This window comes from Rhamphochromis sp. 'chilingali' (assembly GCF_963969265.1).
Source record: "Rhamphochromis sp. 'chilingali' genome assembly, chromosome: 20".
Taxonomy (NCBI): domain Eukaryota; kingdom Metazoa; phylum Chordata; class Actinopteri; order Cichliformes; family Cichlidae; genus Rhamphochromis; species Rhamphochromis sp. 'chilingali'.
Genome location: NC_137947.1, coordinates 19372324 through 19389351, shown reverse-complemented (window position 1 = coordinate 19389351; position 17028 = coordinate 19372324). Strand labels below are relative to the sequence as shown.

The following is a 17028-nucleotide window of genomic DNA, read 5'->3' as shown; positions in this document are numbered from 1 at the left end:
TTGGAGCGCAGACTTAGTTAAATGGCTGTGATGTTAGTCCTAATTGCCTGCTTTGAAAAATAGATACAAGAGGAAAAACTGAGCCAAACTGTTGATCGTTTGTCTCTTCAGTTCTCTTTTGCTAACAACAATGAATCTGTGTCACGGGATATTATAAATACTACGAGGTAAATTGAATCTGGATTTGATTTTATCAGTGTCAGAACTAGAGCAGTTCATTCTTAACCACCGGCATTCAAACATCCAGCACAGCAAACGAATCGAGTGAACAACGATTAGATGTTCACAGTTTCGTGGGTTTCAATCATTTCTGCTGTCTTGCACGTGAATTCCAAATGAACCAAATGTACATAAATGTAGCTGGTGATGTAAAATAACCTTGATAAAAATAGCCCCAAATGGCAAAACTTGATAACGAAAAGCCTCTCTGCACCCAAGCTGTAATTGCCATTAGGAGCTCTCCCTTAACTGTTGTCAACGTGTTTGTGTGGTTGGCTCATTAACAAAAGCTGACCCACTGAAATGGGTCAGTGAAGATCTACCTCAGGGACCAACAGACTAGTGAGGCAGCTGACTGTTTGGATGATTTGTCCCTAAGTGGATACATCAAGAGTATATCACTGTAGACTGCACGTTCCCACATCTTCAGCGTTATTGATAGGCTGTGCATCTGTGACTCAAGTCAATAGGGAGCAACTACTATACATGCAAATGCCGAGACCAGTAGGGACAGCACATGACTTGCACACCAGATGTGTGACTTAAAGTATGAGAATGAAGGTGCATTAAACACGAAATTCTGCGAGTTTGTGGTGCAGCCTTGCATTTATGTAAATACCAGGAACAAACAAACACAAAATGGCTTCCAGAATTATTTTGAGCCTTCTAGGTAAATACAATTCTCCATGCATATCATTGCTCACTTGCATACATGAAATTAAGTAAGGACCCTGGAAGGCCAAAAGCAGTGCATTTATTCATGTTTATGTTTTATTGATGTGAGCAAAGAGAGCTTTGCCCCGGGAAAGTCAACCAATCATTTTTCAGATTGGCTCTCACCCTCCGAGGAGTTGGGTTTAGTCATCCTTTTATCCTAACATTCTATTCTTGTCGCAGTTTTTTCCTTCTTTGCTTCCTCTTTTCTTTCTTTCGTTCAATCTCACCTCATTTGTTTCTTTCTTCCTTATAGAACAGACTCTCCAATTACTTTCTTTATTTTTAATCCAGCATTTTTCGTTTGGCGACAGAGGAAAAAGAAAACATTAAAAGGCACACACAGACAGGTCGTTTTTGCCAAAGATTTGAACTCTTAGATGACTGAGTAAACAGCCTCCATGGCAACAAGTGTTAAAAGCCATAATTTAATTGTGATTATTTTTTTTAGCTTAATTCAAAAGACTTAGCAGCGAACAGATCCACCAGAGTTTTTCCTGCCTAATGGTTTAGTCACTCTAAAATAGAAATAGGTCAGAAACCTCATTTCAACTTGGAAAAATCAGTGGGTTACTTTGTGATTTCGTTCAGTTTTTTTGCTGTCAGAAGCCGATTGCATGTAGTAGCAGCCAGCTGTTTGCTCAGACGTTGAGCGTGCAACACCGTCAACCTCTGGGTTGGGTGACCGTTTTTGATTACAAGGTGACGATCATGGCCCGACTCAGATGTACTGCAATGACTTTCAGACAGATTAGTGAAGGTTTGGAAATAGCTCACATGATGCAATCAATCTTAGTAATGCACGGATAAGCTCAACTCGTCTGCAAAGCATCTCTTTGCAATGGAGCACTCAACTCAACTAACTACTTGAGTCGATTGTTTAGATATTTTTTGTTTATATTCCTACATAAAAGCAAGGTTACTGAGTGTCTTTGTAATTTTTGCTGATCCTGCAGCCATCCTGCAGCAACTATGTCACTATTTGTGGAGCGATTTCTGAAGTTTCACAACTATGAGGTTCTTGGTGGAGTCTGAATGTGAGGAGTGTCTGTGAATGTCAATATCTGTGTCTGTAGATGGCAACAGACTTAACGCTCCCAACTTAACCACATTCAATCTCAAACTTAAAGCAGACTGATAGCAGACTGACTCTGTCCTACCACGTTATTGCCTGAATCAGAAAAGGTTCGAAGACAGCAATGTACTGCGAGTGTTCACAGACCTGGTCCTCATCTCATCAGATCAAAAGTTCATTTTCCGCAATTGAAATAATGCATCTTTGGATGCCACCAAAAATTTCTCTGCTCAGGAAAAACCCTGCCTACGCATTCAACTTGCACATCTGTGCAGGCCAGACAGCATATGCAATGACAGCCTGTGGACTGAATCATGTCTCTACAAATTCCATATCAATCCAACTTTTGTTTTAAGCGAAATGGTCAAATTTGAATGTGCTTCAGTGGGACATGAGAGGCATCTGAACATAGTTGGTGGGCAGAATATTTTCTACACAACTCGCAATTTAGGTATGAATCATCTCTTTGTACTGTACTGAAAAATGGCTATTAATAAAATAAAATAAAATAGACTGTTGCTGCACATCAACACAGTTATTTTGTGATTTCTAGCACCAAGCTTCAAATGGAACCTGTTGCTTATTCAGCCCCAAGTAAAGCATAATTAGGCTGGCACCCCTCAAATATTGTTTCTGCCTAATTGGGTAGTCAAGGGAAGCAAAGGAACCCTTACTCTAAACATCACACCTCCAGACTGTTATTTTTCTGCTCAGGAGTAACACATCGCGGGAAGTAGAAACAATCTTTAGAAATGCGAGAAATGAATCCACTTTCATGTGGATCTGGTGCTGTTTTTGAACATAACTAGAGGGGACAACAAGGAGCTAAATTAATTTCCAAGGGACCCCCAAAGTTGATACCAGTGAGTGATGTAAGGTTCATTGTAATAACTCAGCTAGCGGCTGATGCTCACCGAAGCACTGACATATCTCTATTTTGTTACTTACCTTTAGCCTCTGCAAAGTTCACTGCTACAATGACACACATTTACATTTTCATGAATACACATAAGCTTTGTATATTGTACTGCAGGGTAAACATTCATACAGTGAGCGAGCCATCTCCTGGGAGTGACCCCCGTCTATCTGAGCCACAAACGTCTAACAACTCACTGGAATATTTCAACACTAATGGAATTATTTTCATGCATTAGATATTTTATTTTAAAACCAAAATATGCCACCTCTCTCTGACAGCTGTCAGGAGGTCAGTTTTGTGATCTCCCAAAAGAGTAAAAGTGGTTTTTGAATCCATCAAGTGACTGAGTAAGACATAATCTGACAAGCCTTGCCTTAACTGGCATGCAAGTAGATACATGTGTACAGTCTTCTCTAAGAGCTTTTCATGTGTCCAGCTGTAATAAGTAATATGACAGTGCAGACTTGAGAAGCGTCAGACTGGGTTTGAGGTCGTTTAGGAATGACGTCAACGTTGGAGAGTTTGGTGATTTTTTTCCTTTTTTTTCACTCATTTTTTCACTCGTCTCTTTCGCCTCAGTCCAACCGGTCGAGGCAGATGGCTGCCGTCGCTGAGCTTTGCTCCGCCTGAGGTTTGCTCTGCCTGAGGTTTCTTCCTGTTAAAACTGGATTTTTCCCCCCACACTGACACAAAGTGCTTGTCATAGGGAATAATCGGGTTTCTCTCTTTCTATGTAATATTTTACCCTACAATGTCAAGAGCCATGATTTCATTTGACTTCCTGATTTGGCTATTACTCACCATTTTTACCTTATTTTGTGCTCAACAAAGTGTGTGTCATTGAAGATTTTCAACTTAAATATTTCATTCATTAAGTGTTTTAGGTGATTTTTTTGAGCAAGGGAAGAATATTTTCATAGAACAACAACACATAGAGATTTATAACAAGTATCAGCTCAGTGTCCAACACCACGCAACTTTTCTGTTTTGTTTCACAGCTCTCAAAGCACCGTTTTTGGCAGCAGTGGGCAGCTGTTTACAGTGAAAAACCTCCAACACACTCCTGCACAGCAGCTCAGCAGCAAGCAAAAGATAGAAACAGTTAGTGCTTAGCTTTTTCACAAGCAACAGATAGAAACAGTTAGTGCTTAGCTTTTTCACAAGCAACAGATAGAAACAGTTAGTGCTTAGCTTTTTCACAAGCAAATAGATAGATATATGCCTTTATGCTAAAAATGTATTAGTATCGTTGTAGTTTTAAGTCTCATGTTGTAGTTGTTTGAACCAGGTGGTGCTGGTCCCAAAAATTCTGGATCATTCAAGCCATAGCAGAAAGGTTACTCCAGCAAAATAGACGACATGCAAAGAGAGAAATCCAAGAAAGGTGAGAACTGGTGAAAAAAATCACTGGTTGACAACAAATATAAAATAAGCTGTATCATAATGAAAAGCCTGATCTATTGTTGCTGACTGAGAACACCCTCGTCATTCTGATTTTGAACTGATGCCCTCAGGTCGATGTTCTAGGAAGCCTCGAGCTAGTAAAATGCTTTATAAGGGAATCATTTGTGCCAAAAACAATAAGTATACTGAACAACAAGATACTGCAGTGTATTTCGGTTATACTGAAGTTTTATGTATGTACTATATATGTATGAAAGTGTGCTGATAATTATCAGTATTTTTCTTAATTATAAATTGATTTGTGACTGATGTGAACAATAAGGGTACTCTATTGTATTCTATTCTAGTCTGTTCTATTCTATTATTTCTGCAAATGGAGCCTGGGTAAGCTATGCCTAGCTTTTACAAAATCCCATTCAGCATTTACATAATTTCATACCCGTGTCACCCCATCCACAGGCACTCTCTATGCTCTTTCAAATAAGAAGCAATGGAAGTGGTTTGAAAGAGGTGAAAAATGTACAACACCTTGGGGTGAGCCATATCTAACCAATATTGATGATCCGCAGAGACCCCCTAATGCATTCAGGCTATTATCAAACACCAAAAACTGGTGAATACAGCAAGCTGGAACTCTCTGCTCTACCTAACTCCACTCCATTCCTGTTCAGGCAAATGCAATCTTGAAGACATAAAAATAAAGTCTGTTTCATTTGTTGTTAAGCTCATTAGATTCTCAACTTCATTAAGGAAATAAAGACAAAAGCCAAGGGCAACAAAGAGTAATTTGAGTAATTTGACAAAGACTGCTTTCTTTAAGTCAACTACCTAATTAATATCCTTGATCTCCTACCTACACTGAGCACATTTCAGGTTTGCTGCAGACTATCGCTTTTAACATTCATCTCCTGTGCTTTGTGGGGGGGAAAGACCTCCATCAAAGCACAAGAAAAAATATTGCTGTTTTGTGTCTTTTGTTGAGCCAAATGGGACTACCAGTGTAGTTGTAGTAAGTCATCCGTGTATCAAAATGAGCTCATCTCTTTTGTTCCACAACAGATTCAACAAAGTAGTCATAAAACGTTTTCCTTTTTTTTTTGGCTAAGATTAAAGATTAATATATTCATGCATCCATTAGAAATTATCTGATGCAAACACCTGCAGAGAAAAGAAATACAGTATTGGTTGCAAATTTGCATAAATTTCTTTAAGGCTTGACAGCAATGAGGGCAAAATCAAGATGCACTGCAAGTGGGTGGAGGGAAGAAAAACACAACATCTTGATTGTGGCTCTGGGAGGACATCTCCAAAGTAGAGCACTTAGTAGAGACAAATGTCTTTTAAGAAAAATTGTGAGGTCCAAGAGAGGCCTTACTCTGTCCTCATCTTAATTGTGCACCAAATTGATTGTTTGTACTTTTGTGGGGGAAAACATACTCCAGGGGATGATGCTTTCATCAAGTAAACCCCCGCAAAATGTCCCTTGTGCATTAGTCTGCTGTTTCTATGTTTGCTTATCCACTAGACTTTTGAGCTTTGGTCATGTAACCCTGATGCTTCGAGCTTGAGAGGTTTCACCAATCAATTCAGTCCATTAAGAAGGGGGAAATGAATGAAATGGGCAGAATATAAAAGGGTTTCACTTCAATGCAGCTCTATTGTGAGGAGATTTTGTGAACATGTTGTACTTTTTTTCTTGCTAACAACAATACACAATAAACTGTGCTGTTTGTCCTTAATAAGATAAAAGGTTGTGATAGATCTGCTTCAATCTTTTTTTTAAAAGAAAGTTTGGGGTAAGAAGTCATTGAAATACGTTTAATGGACTGGATATGAAAATATAAACTGTCATGGTTTTTTCTTCCTTATGTTTGATGTTGTTATGCCACGATGCACTGTGGTTTCCTCTAAAAAGGTGGAAAACAAGGAACACAGCATTCAAGGACAGATTTGATTGCAATTTTAGAAGTCATTTAAATGTTTCGACACGTTTAACAAAGTTTTAGTCCCATCCCATGCAATCTAAAATTAATTTGATGCATTGTAAGTGGTGTAGAGAGCCAAAAAACAAAAAACAAAAACCCTGATATTTGCATTTTTCTCTTACAGGGTTTTGGCATGTGCTTCTCTTGATTGCTCAGATTTAGAGTTCATAGGTTGAAGGTACAGTTGCATGTTGTCTGTGCATTATCATCTTATTCATTAAGCCACAGAAAACAACCAAGTCTGACGATTAATATGATTATTAGATGAAATATGGTAATATAAAATGTAATACTAAATGAAAAGTTCCCCCAAAATCAAAACTACTATTTTCATTTTGGAGAACTTTGTACAGTCTAATGCCATCTAGGCATTTCTTCCAGTGTCTTCTGTTCTCTCACAGCTTTGGCTCCTAATGGCTCAGCTTCTGCCTGGAGGGGTCTGAGCTAGAGCCAAAGGCGGTAGTTAGTCCAAATTGAGATTTTGGAAGAGAGAAGCCCTCCACCTAAAATGACCCCCTTCACTGCCAAAAGTGCTGAGACTCAGCTCGTGAGCTAAATGTGTCCCACATATAATTTTGTCTTTCTTCCCCTCTTGCTTATTTGCATTTTTCATAATGCAAAGAGAGTAAACTGGTAAACATTAGTTTTAATAAAAATTAAATGCATACACTACGCGTTTTCTTTGCCAATGATACTTTTTAAGGAATAAAGTCCTGCCAAGATCATGTTTGATAGGAAAGTTCTTTTCCAGAAAGTAATGTGCTATGTTCCTCTTTTTCTTCTTTCCTATTTTTTTTTGCCTGTACAAATACTGTACCGAAGTGCTTGTAATACAGTACAGTACAAATATAGTTTGAGCTGTTTAGTTGTAAATATCTTGTGTTAATTTGGCTTATATTTACCCTGACAAAAAGTTGTAAATACAGTCTAGCAAATCAGGCCCTTCTCCTCATTATTATGATAAAGACTGACAGGGGGATGAGCTCGGTGGGTTTCAGCGCCAAATGTTGTTTCCAGTTCATTTGAGAATAATTATGTTAATAAAACAAAAGATCAACCCGTTGCTCTTTTTTAAAAATTGCATCCATATTCAGCCGTGGAGTGTAACACTCGAGGTAAGCCAAAACAGTTTCTTCCGTAGAGAAAACTTCGGGTGTTTTACAATAATTTCTTTTTAGTATTGGCTCGTGAATCTGGATGTTCAAAGCACAGGACTTTGACACCAGAGACTGGGCTTTTCTGATAGACAATACAAACAGTTTGAAACCCCCTAATCATAGCCCTAGTCTCTGATAACTGTTAACAGAGTAAACAAGTGAGATATTCAAATCACTGGTGATTTGACTGGTGGTTTTTCTAAAACTAAAATCCAAGAACAGCATTTTTTCCTAACATCAAAACTAACAAGGAGCTGCCTGTTTATCACCACGCAAAGGTTTTAGCATGCTTTGATTGCAACATGTAGATATTTTGTACATATTTTGTACATTGTAAGAAAAGAATGAATTGTGTGGTCAATGTATTGTCATTTCAAAGTGTCAACATTTTGTGAGCTGACAGATAGGTTAACAATTCTTCTCATGCTGGTGACTAAAACCATGTGATGTGTATTATTTCTGTTTCAAAGCACACTACCAATTTATAAATAAACATAAGGTTCAACATAGTGGCAGTTTTGCCTATTATGTTGGCCATGTATAAATGCATCCATCCAGTCATTTTCTTCCTCATATGCAAGGTTACAGTGGGTTGTCACAGGAGAGAGTTAGTTTGTTGCAGGAATAATGCTTTATTTATAGTACTGTGATTGTGTCCACATGCTGAGGTATTTGCCTACAGAGAGGCTATAGAGAAAGGTTTTCAGCCAATGCAAATGTGCTCCCCTTCAGTCCTCCAGAATCCCAAGTGCACTTTGCTGAATGTGGATGCCACTGTGCATTTGTTGAAAGTTTATGATTTGACAGGAAAGAGACCCACGGTGTAGTTCAGCAAGAAGGAGAGAAGTGCCAAAATCCCAATCAAAGATCAAAAAATACAGTATGAAAACTACAGACAGCAGCTGCAGTGAGCAGCTCCTTTTTTTTTTTTTTTTCACTGTTTTTAACACACTGCTTCACTTCAGCTCTTTCTATATGATAACTTTGCTCTTCTCTGTGGCTGGCTGATGGACCAAAAAAGACACCACAACCAAGAGTAGTCCACAGGCTTGATTCTGCCTCCATCTGAGTATAGATGTTCTCTGCAGGTAGATGGGCAGTCCACAGTTACCAGCAGACTGCAAATGTGCTACCACCTGTGAGCCATAATTTCACCACAACACAACAGCCTTCAGCCACACATCTATGGCCAATTTAGAATCTCCAGTTAACCTATAATGCATATCTCTGGACTGTTGTAGACAATGCCACAGGCACAGAGAGAGCATGCAAACTCCACACAGAAAAGCCTGAGCTAGCCAATTCAAACCAAAGACCTATTGTTACATTCTCAACTACTTTTCTTGTTGCTGCAGCAAGAGTAGAGCTACATACAACCAATATAATAAAATTTCCATTACTTCTGGGCAGCAAATTAAGCCATTAAAAGAAGCAAAAAAAAAGACAGAAATGGATAGGATTATAAATTAAAGATGGTCATTTAAACATTCTGAACAGCACTGTTTAATTATAAGTGTGTGTCAAAATCATCGTAAGAAATCAGGGCTTACAAGTTGTTTGCTTTGGCTTCAGAGGATGTGAAATGATCACCATAGTAAAGCTAGAACATAATTAGATTTTATTTAGCTATTAAAATAATTTAGTCTCATTCACAGACATTTATAATGATGGCAGTTCAAATGTGTTCAAATACAATCATTAACTCACATAAATGATGTGTAGATCCTGTCAAGTCTTGTCACCATTTCTGCCATTATTTTGATCCATATTTATTTGCCCATTTATACAGCTTCCGAATTTGACAATAAGTCACTTTTTTTTGTTGGTTTTTTTCTTTGCAAAAGCAAGGCGTCATTTAAAATGATTTGTTACAGGAAACCAATTGAGAGAGTACTCTGTTTTCTAAATGTGTCATTTTGTGTTTGGAAGTTTTCCATCATCTCCATTGATTGCACAGTGTGTGTGGCGCTCAAGGGTTGGGTCCTTTGCATCTCGCTTGATCGGGAAAAAAACGTTTTCCTCCTGCAACTAATGCATTCCTGTCACTGTAACCAGCCAAGTCAAGCTATTATTTAAGCTGAGTGCCACCTGAGCAATCCCAGTCATCTTTAAACGTGATAGTACCGTCTGTGTTTCTTCTGGTAATATGCTGCTGCAAATCCCAGCAATTCCCAACACACAGTTTGATCAAACTTGTTTTGTGTATCAAGAAGAATAAAACTGAAGACTAAATTAGCCTTGACCTTTAGACATACAAAGTTTTAAAAAGGCACAGTTTGTGTTAGCTCGGTCTCTATGTTAATTAATAAATTTGTCTCCCAATCTGAATATCAATTTTATGATTTTCTCCAATCAGAAAACGCATAAATTTGCTTTTATAACCTAATCACAGTTATATCTACCTCACTGCAGTTATTAAAGCTAATTAATCACATGCAAACCTGTCAAGTATGATTCTGCACCCGCTTTGTCTCTTTGATTAAAGCTGAAAAATAAAACGTGTGCATGTGTTAGTCTTGCACAAATAACGAGAGAGCGAGGTCAAATCAAGTAATGACAGTGTGCTTGAACATACAACTGATGGCAGGCCTTTATTTGCTGCTTAAAATGCACTTTGTGAGGCAAATTTAAATTCTGAGTGCTGAGGAAGTGCTGAGAGGATATGTTGATGTGATGCATTATGGTCCCTGAGCACAAATGATTCATGAAAAAAAGGGGGCACACATTCATGTCATTTGTGGAGTAAAAACTGGGATTTCAATGAATTATTACTACATCGAGGTAGAGACTTGTAGCCTGTGCGCTATAAAATAAACTGAGACAAAAGGAAATAACAATGCGAATGCTGCCTTTTTCTCCAGAAATGTTTAAAAATTGCCCATCCAACCCTGAGAAATTGTAAGGGTTTTTTTTTTTTTTTTTTTTGTTTGTTTTTTTTGTGTGTGCCAAATATCAATCTGCCTCTAATAGAGGGCAGAGCTCCAACCACAGCCATAATCATAGATGTTCTGAGGTATGGGGATGGTTAGGTGCTTAAAAAGGCCTTGATCTTTACTTGAGAGCCATTTTCTATCATTAACATTAGCTAACATACCTGTTTGCAGCTAGAGAACACTTTTGATTGCAAGGCAACTGCACAAGTTACCTGGTAGAAGGCGACCAGTCTCCGAACAGTGGTGGTCTGCAATCACTAAGTAGTGAATGTGAATTTCTGTTTAATGTGAATTTCTGTGTATCCAGACAACAACAACTTTGCAACAGAGGACAATTTAAGAATATTTTTTTGCCTTATTTATCCCAATTAATCACCATATTATCACAAGTGATTGCTGACTGACTCCATTATATTGCTGTTTTTTTTATTGCACCATCTTGACACACCAAAATCACTCTGAAAACAGCAGCCAGCTGCAAGTGATCCGGATCCAATCCTTTGTGTTTAAAGCAACCATTTTAAAGATAATGAGCTTGCACGTTCATTGCACACGCTGGCAATAATTTTGATCATGCCGTAGTATCCAACCACCGTTTTCCATGGTGTGACTACAGCATAAGTAACATAGCTGTTTTAGCTAACATAGCTTTGTTGGCTAATGTGCCTGTCACAGCAGACCAAGAGTTACATACACACTCATTAAACACCATTAACCTATAATGCATATCTCTGGACAGTTGGAGACAATGCCAAAGGGCACAGAAAGAGCATGCAAACTCCACACAGAACAGTAACAGAAATGTGCTATCCAAAATAACAAGTTTTAAAAAGGGAAAAAACAACAACAAAACATTTTTACAGATGATAATACTCCTGAAAATCTTTTCATTGTCACTGCAATTTAATGCTATCTTTCAGTAATTGTTATGAGTTGTTACGGACATGCTTTGCATTTATAATTACTGTGGATTTATCTCACCCAGCCTAAGTTGTCCATGGAGATTGCTTTTTTGACTAAATTTGGACTAAACGACTGTCATGATCTTTAAAAAGAGAACCCTTTATGTCTAAAGTTGGTTTAAAGGTAAAAGATCAAAAGTAATTTGTTTCAGTCTATTGCTGGACTTGAATTCATGTTTATCCTCCTGAACATTTTCTGTTGATTAGAGGTCACATTTTAACATTGTTTAGAAATTTGGCAAAGTCATCTTCAGTATGTTTTCAATGGGTTTTTGCTGGGTTGAACAGTAGCACAAGCACTTCTATGCTGATAATTTGATTCAAGCCATCAAAGCAGTCCTCTGCACAGGCTGGCAAAGTACTTGTATGCAGGTATACTAAGAGAAGCTAAATTAAATATTTTTTACCTTGCAAAATGTCATGATGTCTCTCTGGATTTATACTATCCAGTGTCATTTCAACTCTCTACCGATCTGGAATGAGTTTTATTCCCTTTGTTAATACAAATTAAACCTAGGGATGTGTAATAAGTCAGCTAGATGACTGCTAAGTGGTTGTGGCCATCACTCAACAGGAAAATAAGATGTGGTTAATGTGATTTTAAAAAAAGATTCTCAAATGAAAATAATGTAGGGCTTTTTTTCTTGACAATTTTTAACTTGGTGCATTAAATTGTGTTCAATTTCGCCTTTTTTCCCCCATTTATGTTTTCCTTGTACTCTTTTAGAGTAGTTACTTAGTCTAAGTGTTACTCATATTTAATCACTAGTTCCAGGAACATTCTCACAATATTCTTTTTTACAACACAGCAGCACATTTTCTATGCAATAATGCAGAGGATGGCATCAGAGGAAAATGGAATATGGTCAATAGCTCATAAATGTGGCATTATTAACCGGTCTTAATACCATGGGAAATAGCTGGACTTGGATCTAATTACCTTTTATTTATAGCTCCACAACAACAATCTCCAATAAACTAGAAGCTCTGTGCCATCAGTACGAGTAAACCATAAACCATAGTAACCAGGTAACTGTGTCACACGCTCTGGTCACAACCAGTGGCTCGGTATTTCAGTGGGAACTAGACGGGTCTCTTTTTACACAGCCAACAAGACTGGTGCAGTTTCTATCACCATCTTACAATCACATCAGTGGACAGCACACCCCTAAAGACTTGAGACGGGCGGGATTAATGAACAGCCGTGTGGTGTTGACATCTCAAGGGACAAGCAGGTAAAGGACAAAAACGGCTGTTCGAAAAACTCTTTTATGTTGAATTTTATTCTCTCTTTTTTGTGCATTTTAAAACTCTAAATATACCATCTATGTTAAAATCAATTAGTAGGAAAAAAATGAAAAAAGAGACATAATTGAAAGAAAATATTAAGTACAAATTAAAGATTGAAGTGCTGCCAATATTATAATACAAAGTGTACCACAGGAGGGAAATAATTTGTACTTAAATGTGAGAACAACAGACAACTTTGATTTTCATCAAACGTTCAATGGATCAAAATCCCCTTAGCTAGCAATCGGGGGCAGGATGATGAAAAGTTCATGAAAAACAGGCCTTTTATCTGTCTCTTTGAGTGAGTATCGTAATGTTTTTTTTAATAGAGGAATTTTGCATGAAACTAGAACTGCAAAAGCAGAAAAGTTCTCTTGTTTGTGTACAATAGGAAAGTGAAATGTTGCAAGTTATGAGAAAATTTTAAAAGACACATTATAACTTTCCTCTTTATTTTATCTGAGAACCTCACCAGTGGCGGCTTTTTAATACACTTTTCATCATACTGTAACAGCACCAAACTCCAGTCAAACTCCCCTGTGAATTGGGAACCCATTACATTTGATTTTATGGATCAAGGAGCTCCCATGCAACCAGCTTTGGCATGTTAAATGGAATGGCTGTCTATCTAATGAACCAGTTTTAAACACAGGTGTCCCCAAGGGCCATGCCATTTCCTCCTTTTTATTGTCTATTTATTCTGATAAGATTATGTGCAACAATAACGGCCTTTCTCTGGTTAGGCATGCGTACAGCATGACTCAGGAGGCCAGTCTGATTCCCAATCAGCCGCTGCAATGGACGATGATGTTACAGAGCTGACAGATTGACTTGAGCCTTGCCACCTCACAAGAAACAATCCCCCCCCCCCCAAAAAGAATTAATAAATAAATAAATAAAATAAGAGCTTAACAAGTCCAAAGGTGCCCAGTGGGATTTATAAAGAGCATGGCCCGTCCTAAAGCAAGTTTTTAACAGTAGCTTCATAGAGATGACCAGCTCCTTATTGTCATGGTATATATTTACTTTATTTACAATGACACACAGTATAATTTCTGAAGCAAATGCTCAGACGAAGTGAAGTCAATAAAGATACTCATTACTGTCTGCAGCTTCAACACAGTGTCCTAGTTTGGTCAGCTATCTGTGAGGAGCTTGGTCAATCAGGAGACTAAAATCATTTGGCTGCCAATAACTCCATGATCACCAGCTGGCTTGCACACTAAGACTTTTGCCTTCAGTGGGGTAGAGAGGGGGCTCTCTGCATCCCTTGAGTGTAGGATGTGGTGCAATGGCTGTTTAGAAAGATTACCAATAGCTTGAACACCCATGTGAGGAGAAGACTGAAATATTGATTTGCCATATAGGACCATCAACAGCCAAGTGTATTTATTAGTGTTTTTAATTAGTTTATTTTCTGTTTTTATGGCACACATCATTACAAATCATGAATCTTTTTTATCACCATCCCCATTCACATTCAGCACAGACTTAAGGAGTAAGAAACATGCACAGCCAATCGATACATGTAGCTAAGAACCATTCATTTCAAAGGGAATTAGTACATGTTTTATTCCCATGGTCGACTCCAATCAATGTTATCTCTCCTAAAATCAGAGACCAGAGAGCTATGACTTAGGCTTTGATGTCTCAGACAATCACTGAAATCTAATAATAGTTGAGAGACTGATTTGTGGACAGATTTTGGGGTTTTATGCAATAAAATTCTTTATCAAATCTGTACTCTGAGGATACCCCGCTGGAGTTTTCACCATCACCTTCTACATCTTTTTCATTTTACTCCCTGTGGAATTTTACATCTTGGTCAGATCACAGGCAAAGTCTTGAGGTGAATATTTGATAGAACTACCCCACACCACAGAAATGAAGTAATTTTCCTTCAAATGTCCCTGTAAGATTGGATTTATTATCAGTCATTTACATCTAATATAGCCTGAGCTATAACATCTAGTCATAAAATGCCATCAATCTAAACTCTACTGTTTCAGTCGTACTTTTGGGACCATGGAAAGGAGTTCAGACTGTATAAATCTCAAATGTTGACAGCTGCAGTGACAACCCCATCAGCGATAATCCAGTGAACAGTGTCCTGCAGTAGCAAAGGCCATCGTTGGTGAAGACATCTCAGACCAGAAGCATATTTCACATAGCAATCCATGAATCAACGTTATTATTAGTTATATTTCAGGACCTTCTTCAATGACCAACGTCTGTGATGCCTCTTATGTTATGACATACACCACAAAAGAAATTGCACCAGATAAGAAAACGCTTATCAGGAACATGCAAAATAATATAATTCACCAAGTGAAATATGTCTGCATTTTGGGATAACACATGAATATTTGCATTTTTTCTGGGACACAGGGATCTTTAGATGTGGTCTCAGACTAATGTTTCAGCCGCACACCCGTTTGCCCAGCAGACTAAGGTGACTCAAATTACCTGAAGTAAAAAATGCAGAGCAGCTCATTTCTTTTGAACAAGGCTGTTTGTAGTTTAAAGATCTTTGTTCCTGATAAATGCTGCCAGTTGAAAACATTTTTGCATGGTGGATATGTAAAGAGAGATAAAATCTCCATGGCTTTGTCTTTGTTATGGTAAAAAAAAAAGTGCATGTGCATTTAGCTGTGGTGTAGGTGTGTGTGTGTGCATTTGTGCGTCTATGTGCACGTTTGTGAGGATGTGGATGTGTGTGTTTGTAAGGGTGTGTGACTGTGATGCGGGCAATCTGGATGTTTACTGCAATGTCTTGTCATCCATTTAAATTGTGCATAGTCCCATCAAGACGTGTTGAAGTGTATCATACTGCAATACAGTATTTAGACGGGCAATTGAACAAGTATTAGCTAAGTGTGAGTAAATGTCAGTGACAAAAGCATGTTCAACTTGCCAAAAATGTCAGATAGTGTCTCATCAGCATCACATAAAGGGCCAGGTTGGACACAATCCTTTTTAATTGTAGCTACTACACCTTCCTGGAAGGCATTACTTGATTATTTCATAAATTATTAATGTGTTTTGATTGCTGCCAAACAGCCTGCACCTTCCCACGGCACTGTCACATCAAATTTACCTAAGGGGTTAACTGTTATTTTAAAGTTCAGGTGGCGAACAGTTTGTTGAGATAACCGATTCCATTACTGTTTGAAAAAACACGAGGGAATCCTCCAAGTGCACACTTATATCCATCTGGCGTCCAAGCAAACAGGCGCGCAATGCGCAAACACTAATAATCTCTTTATAGGTAATAAAAGAAAACACAATTGTGGTTAAATGCTCCAAGTTAAATGCTTTGTTAGAGTGGAATTTATTTGCAGGAACGAATTCTTTTTGTGCGCACGGAATCAGCTGTGCGTAAAAATGTGACAGATTGATGCGCGTCGACTGAATAATAAAAACGTCTATATCAGGTAGAAACAAAGTTAAATATCACCAGTGTGTGGGGCATTTTTATGTTCTTTACACCTTTAAAAATATGATAAAGTGTATTTTTGTAAAACTGAAACTTACGCTGCTGTTGTGCCCGGACCAGTGCACCATAGCCTGGTTGTGTGCCGAGTCTCCCGACAGAGCAAAAGTAGAAGTGTCCAGGTGAGGTTCGTTCTGTCTCGGGTTTGACAGTCTTGCTTCCTCTCCGCTGCGCCGATACTCGGGTCTTGCGCTGGAAACACCTTGGACAGTTTGCACGAATCTCTCTCTTGAATACGCTTCTCCACTTATACTCCTATCCACGTTTTCGTTGTATGTTGCGCCCACACTCCTCTTTGCCTTCTTTCTTCCGGCAGAAAATGTATTTTCTAACATTATATTCGCTTTGAATCGTCCTTCTTTGTCCTCGAAAATGTTATCATACTTTTTATCGGGAATGTTGAGACCGCTGCTATAGTTTGTTTTGATGTCGATCGGTGCCTCATTTCCACTCTGTGTTTCATTCCACACTTGCTGACCATGGTTTCGTTTCAAAGCCCCGGCTGTGTTTGTTTCATACGCGCTAAAAACTTTCGTGTTATTGTCGATTTTCAGTGAGACTTTGATTTCCGCCGATTTTCTGGCCACACGTGCGTCCAGTGGCGTTACATCCAGTCGATAAAATCTGTCGAGTTTTGTGGAAAAACTTATTTCCGCGCGAGCCACAAACTTGGGGTGAAAGGGGCAGAGCAACACCAAAGCCAAAAGAGAAAACCCCCAAAATGACCAAAGTGCCATTGTGGTCTTCCAAACTGACAGTCCACCAGTGGGGGGGAAATACAGAGAGCGGCAGAGCTGTTCAACTTCTAAAATATTCAAGGCATCATCTTTATGAGCAAGAAGCCATTCAGGAGACCCGCTCACGTCCAAGAATTTGT

General features: G+C 38.4%; 1 protein-coding gene across 1 annotated transcript in view; it reads right to left on the bottom strand.

Moving 5' to 3' along the window:
- Positions 1-16908, bottom strand: part of LOC308387978 (VPS10 domain-containing receptor SorCS3-like) — a 50656-nt gene extending 33748 nt beyond the window's left edge. Inside the window, exon 1 of the mRNA XM_080868401.1 lies at positions 16193-16908. Within this exon, the coding sequence (XP_080724527.1) occupies positions 16193-16888 (696 nt within the window). The 5' untranslated portion in view covers positions 16889-16908. The remainder of the gene's footprint in view (positions 1-16192) is intronic.
- Between the last annotated feature and the right edge of the window lie 120 nt (positions 16909-17028).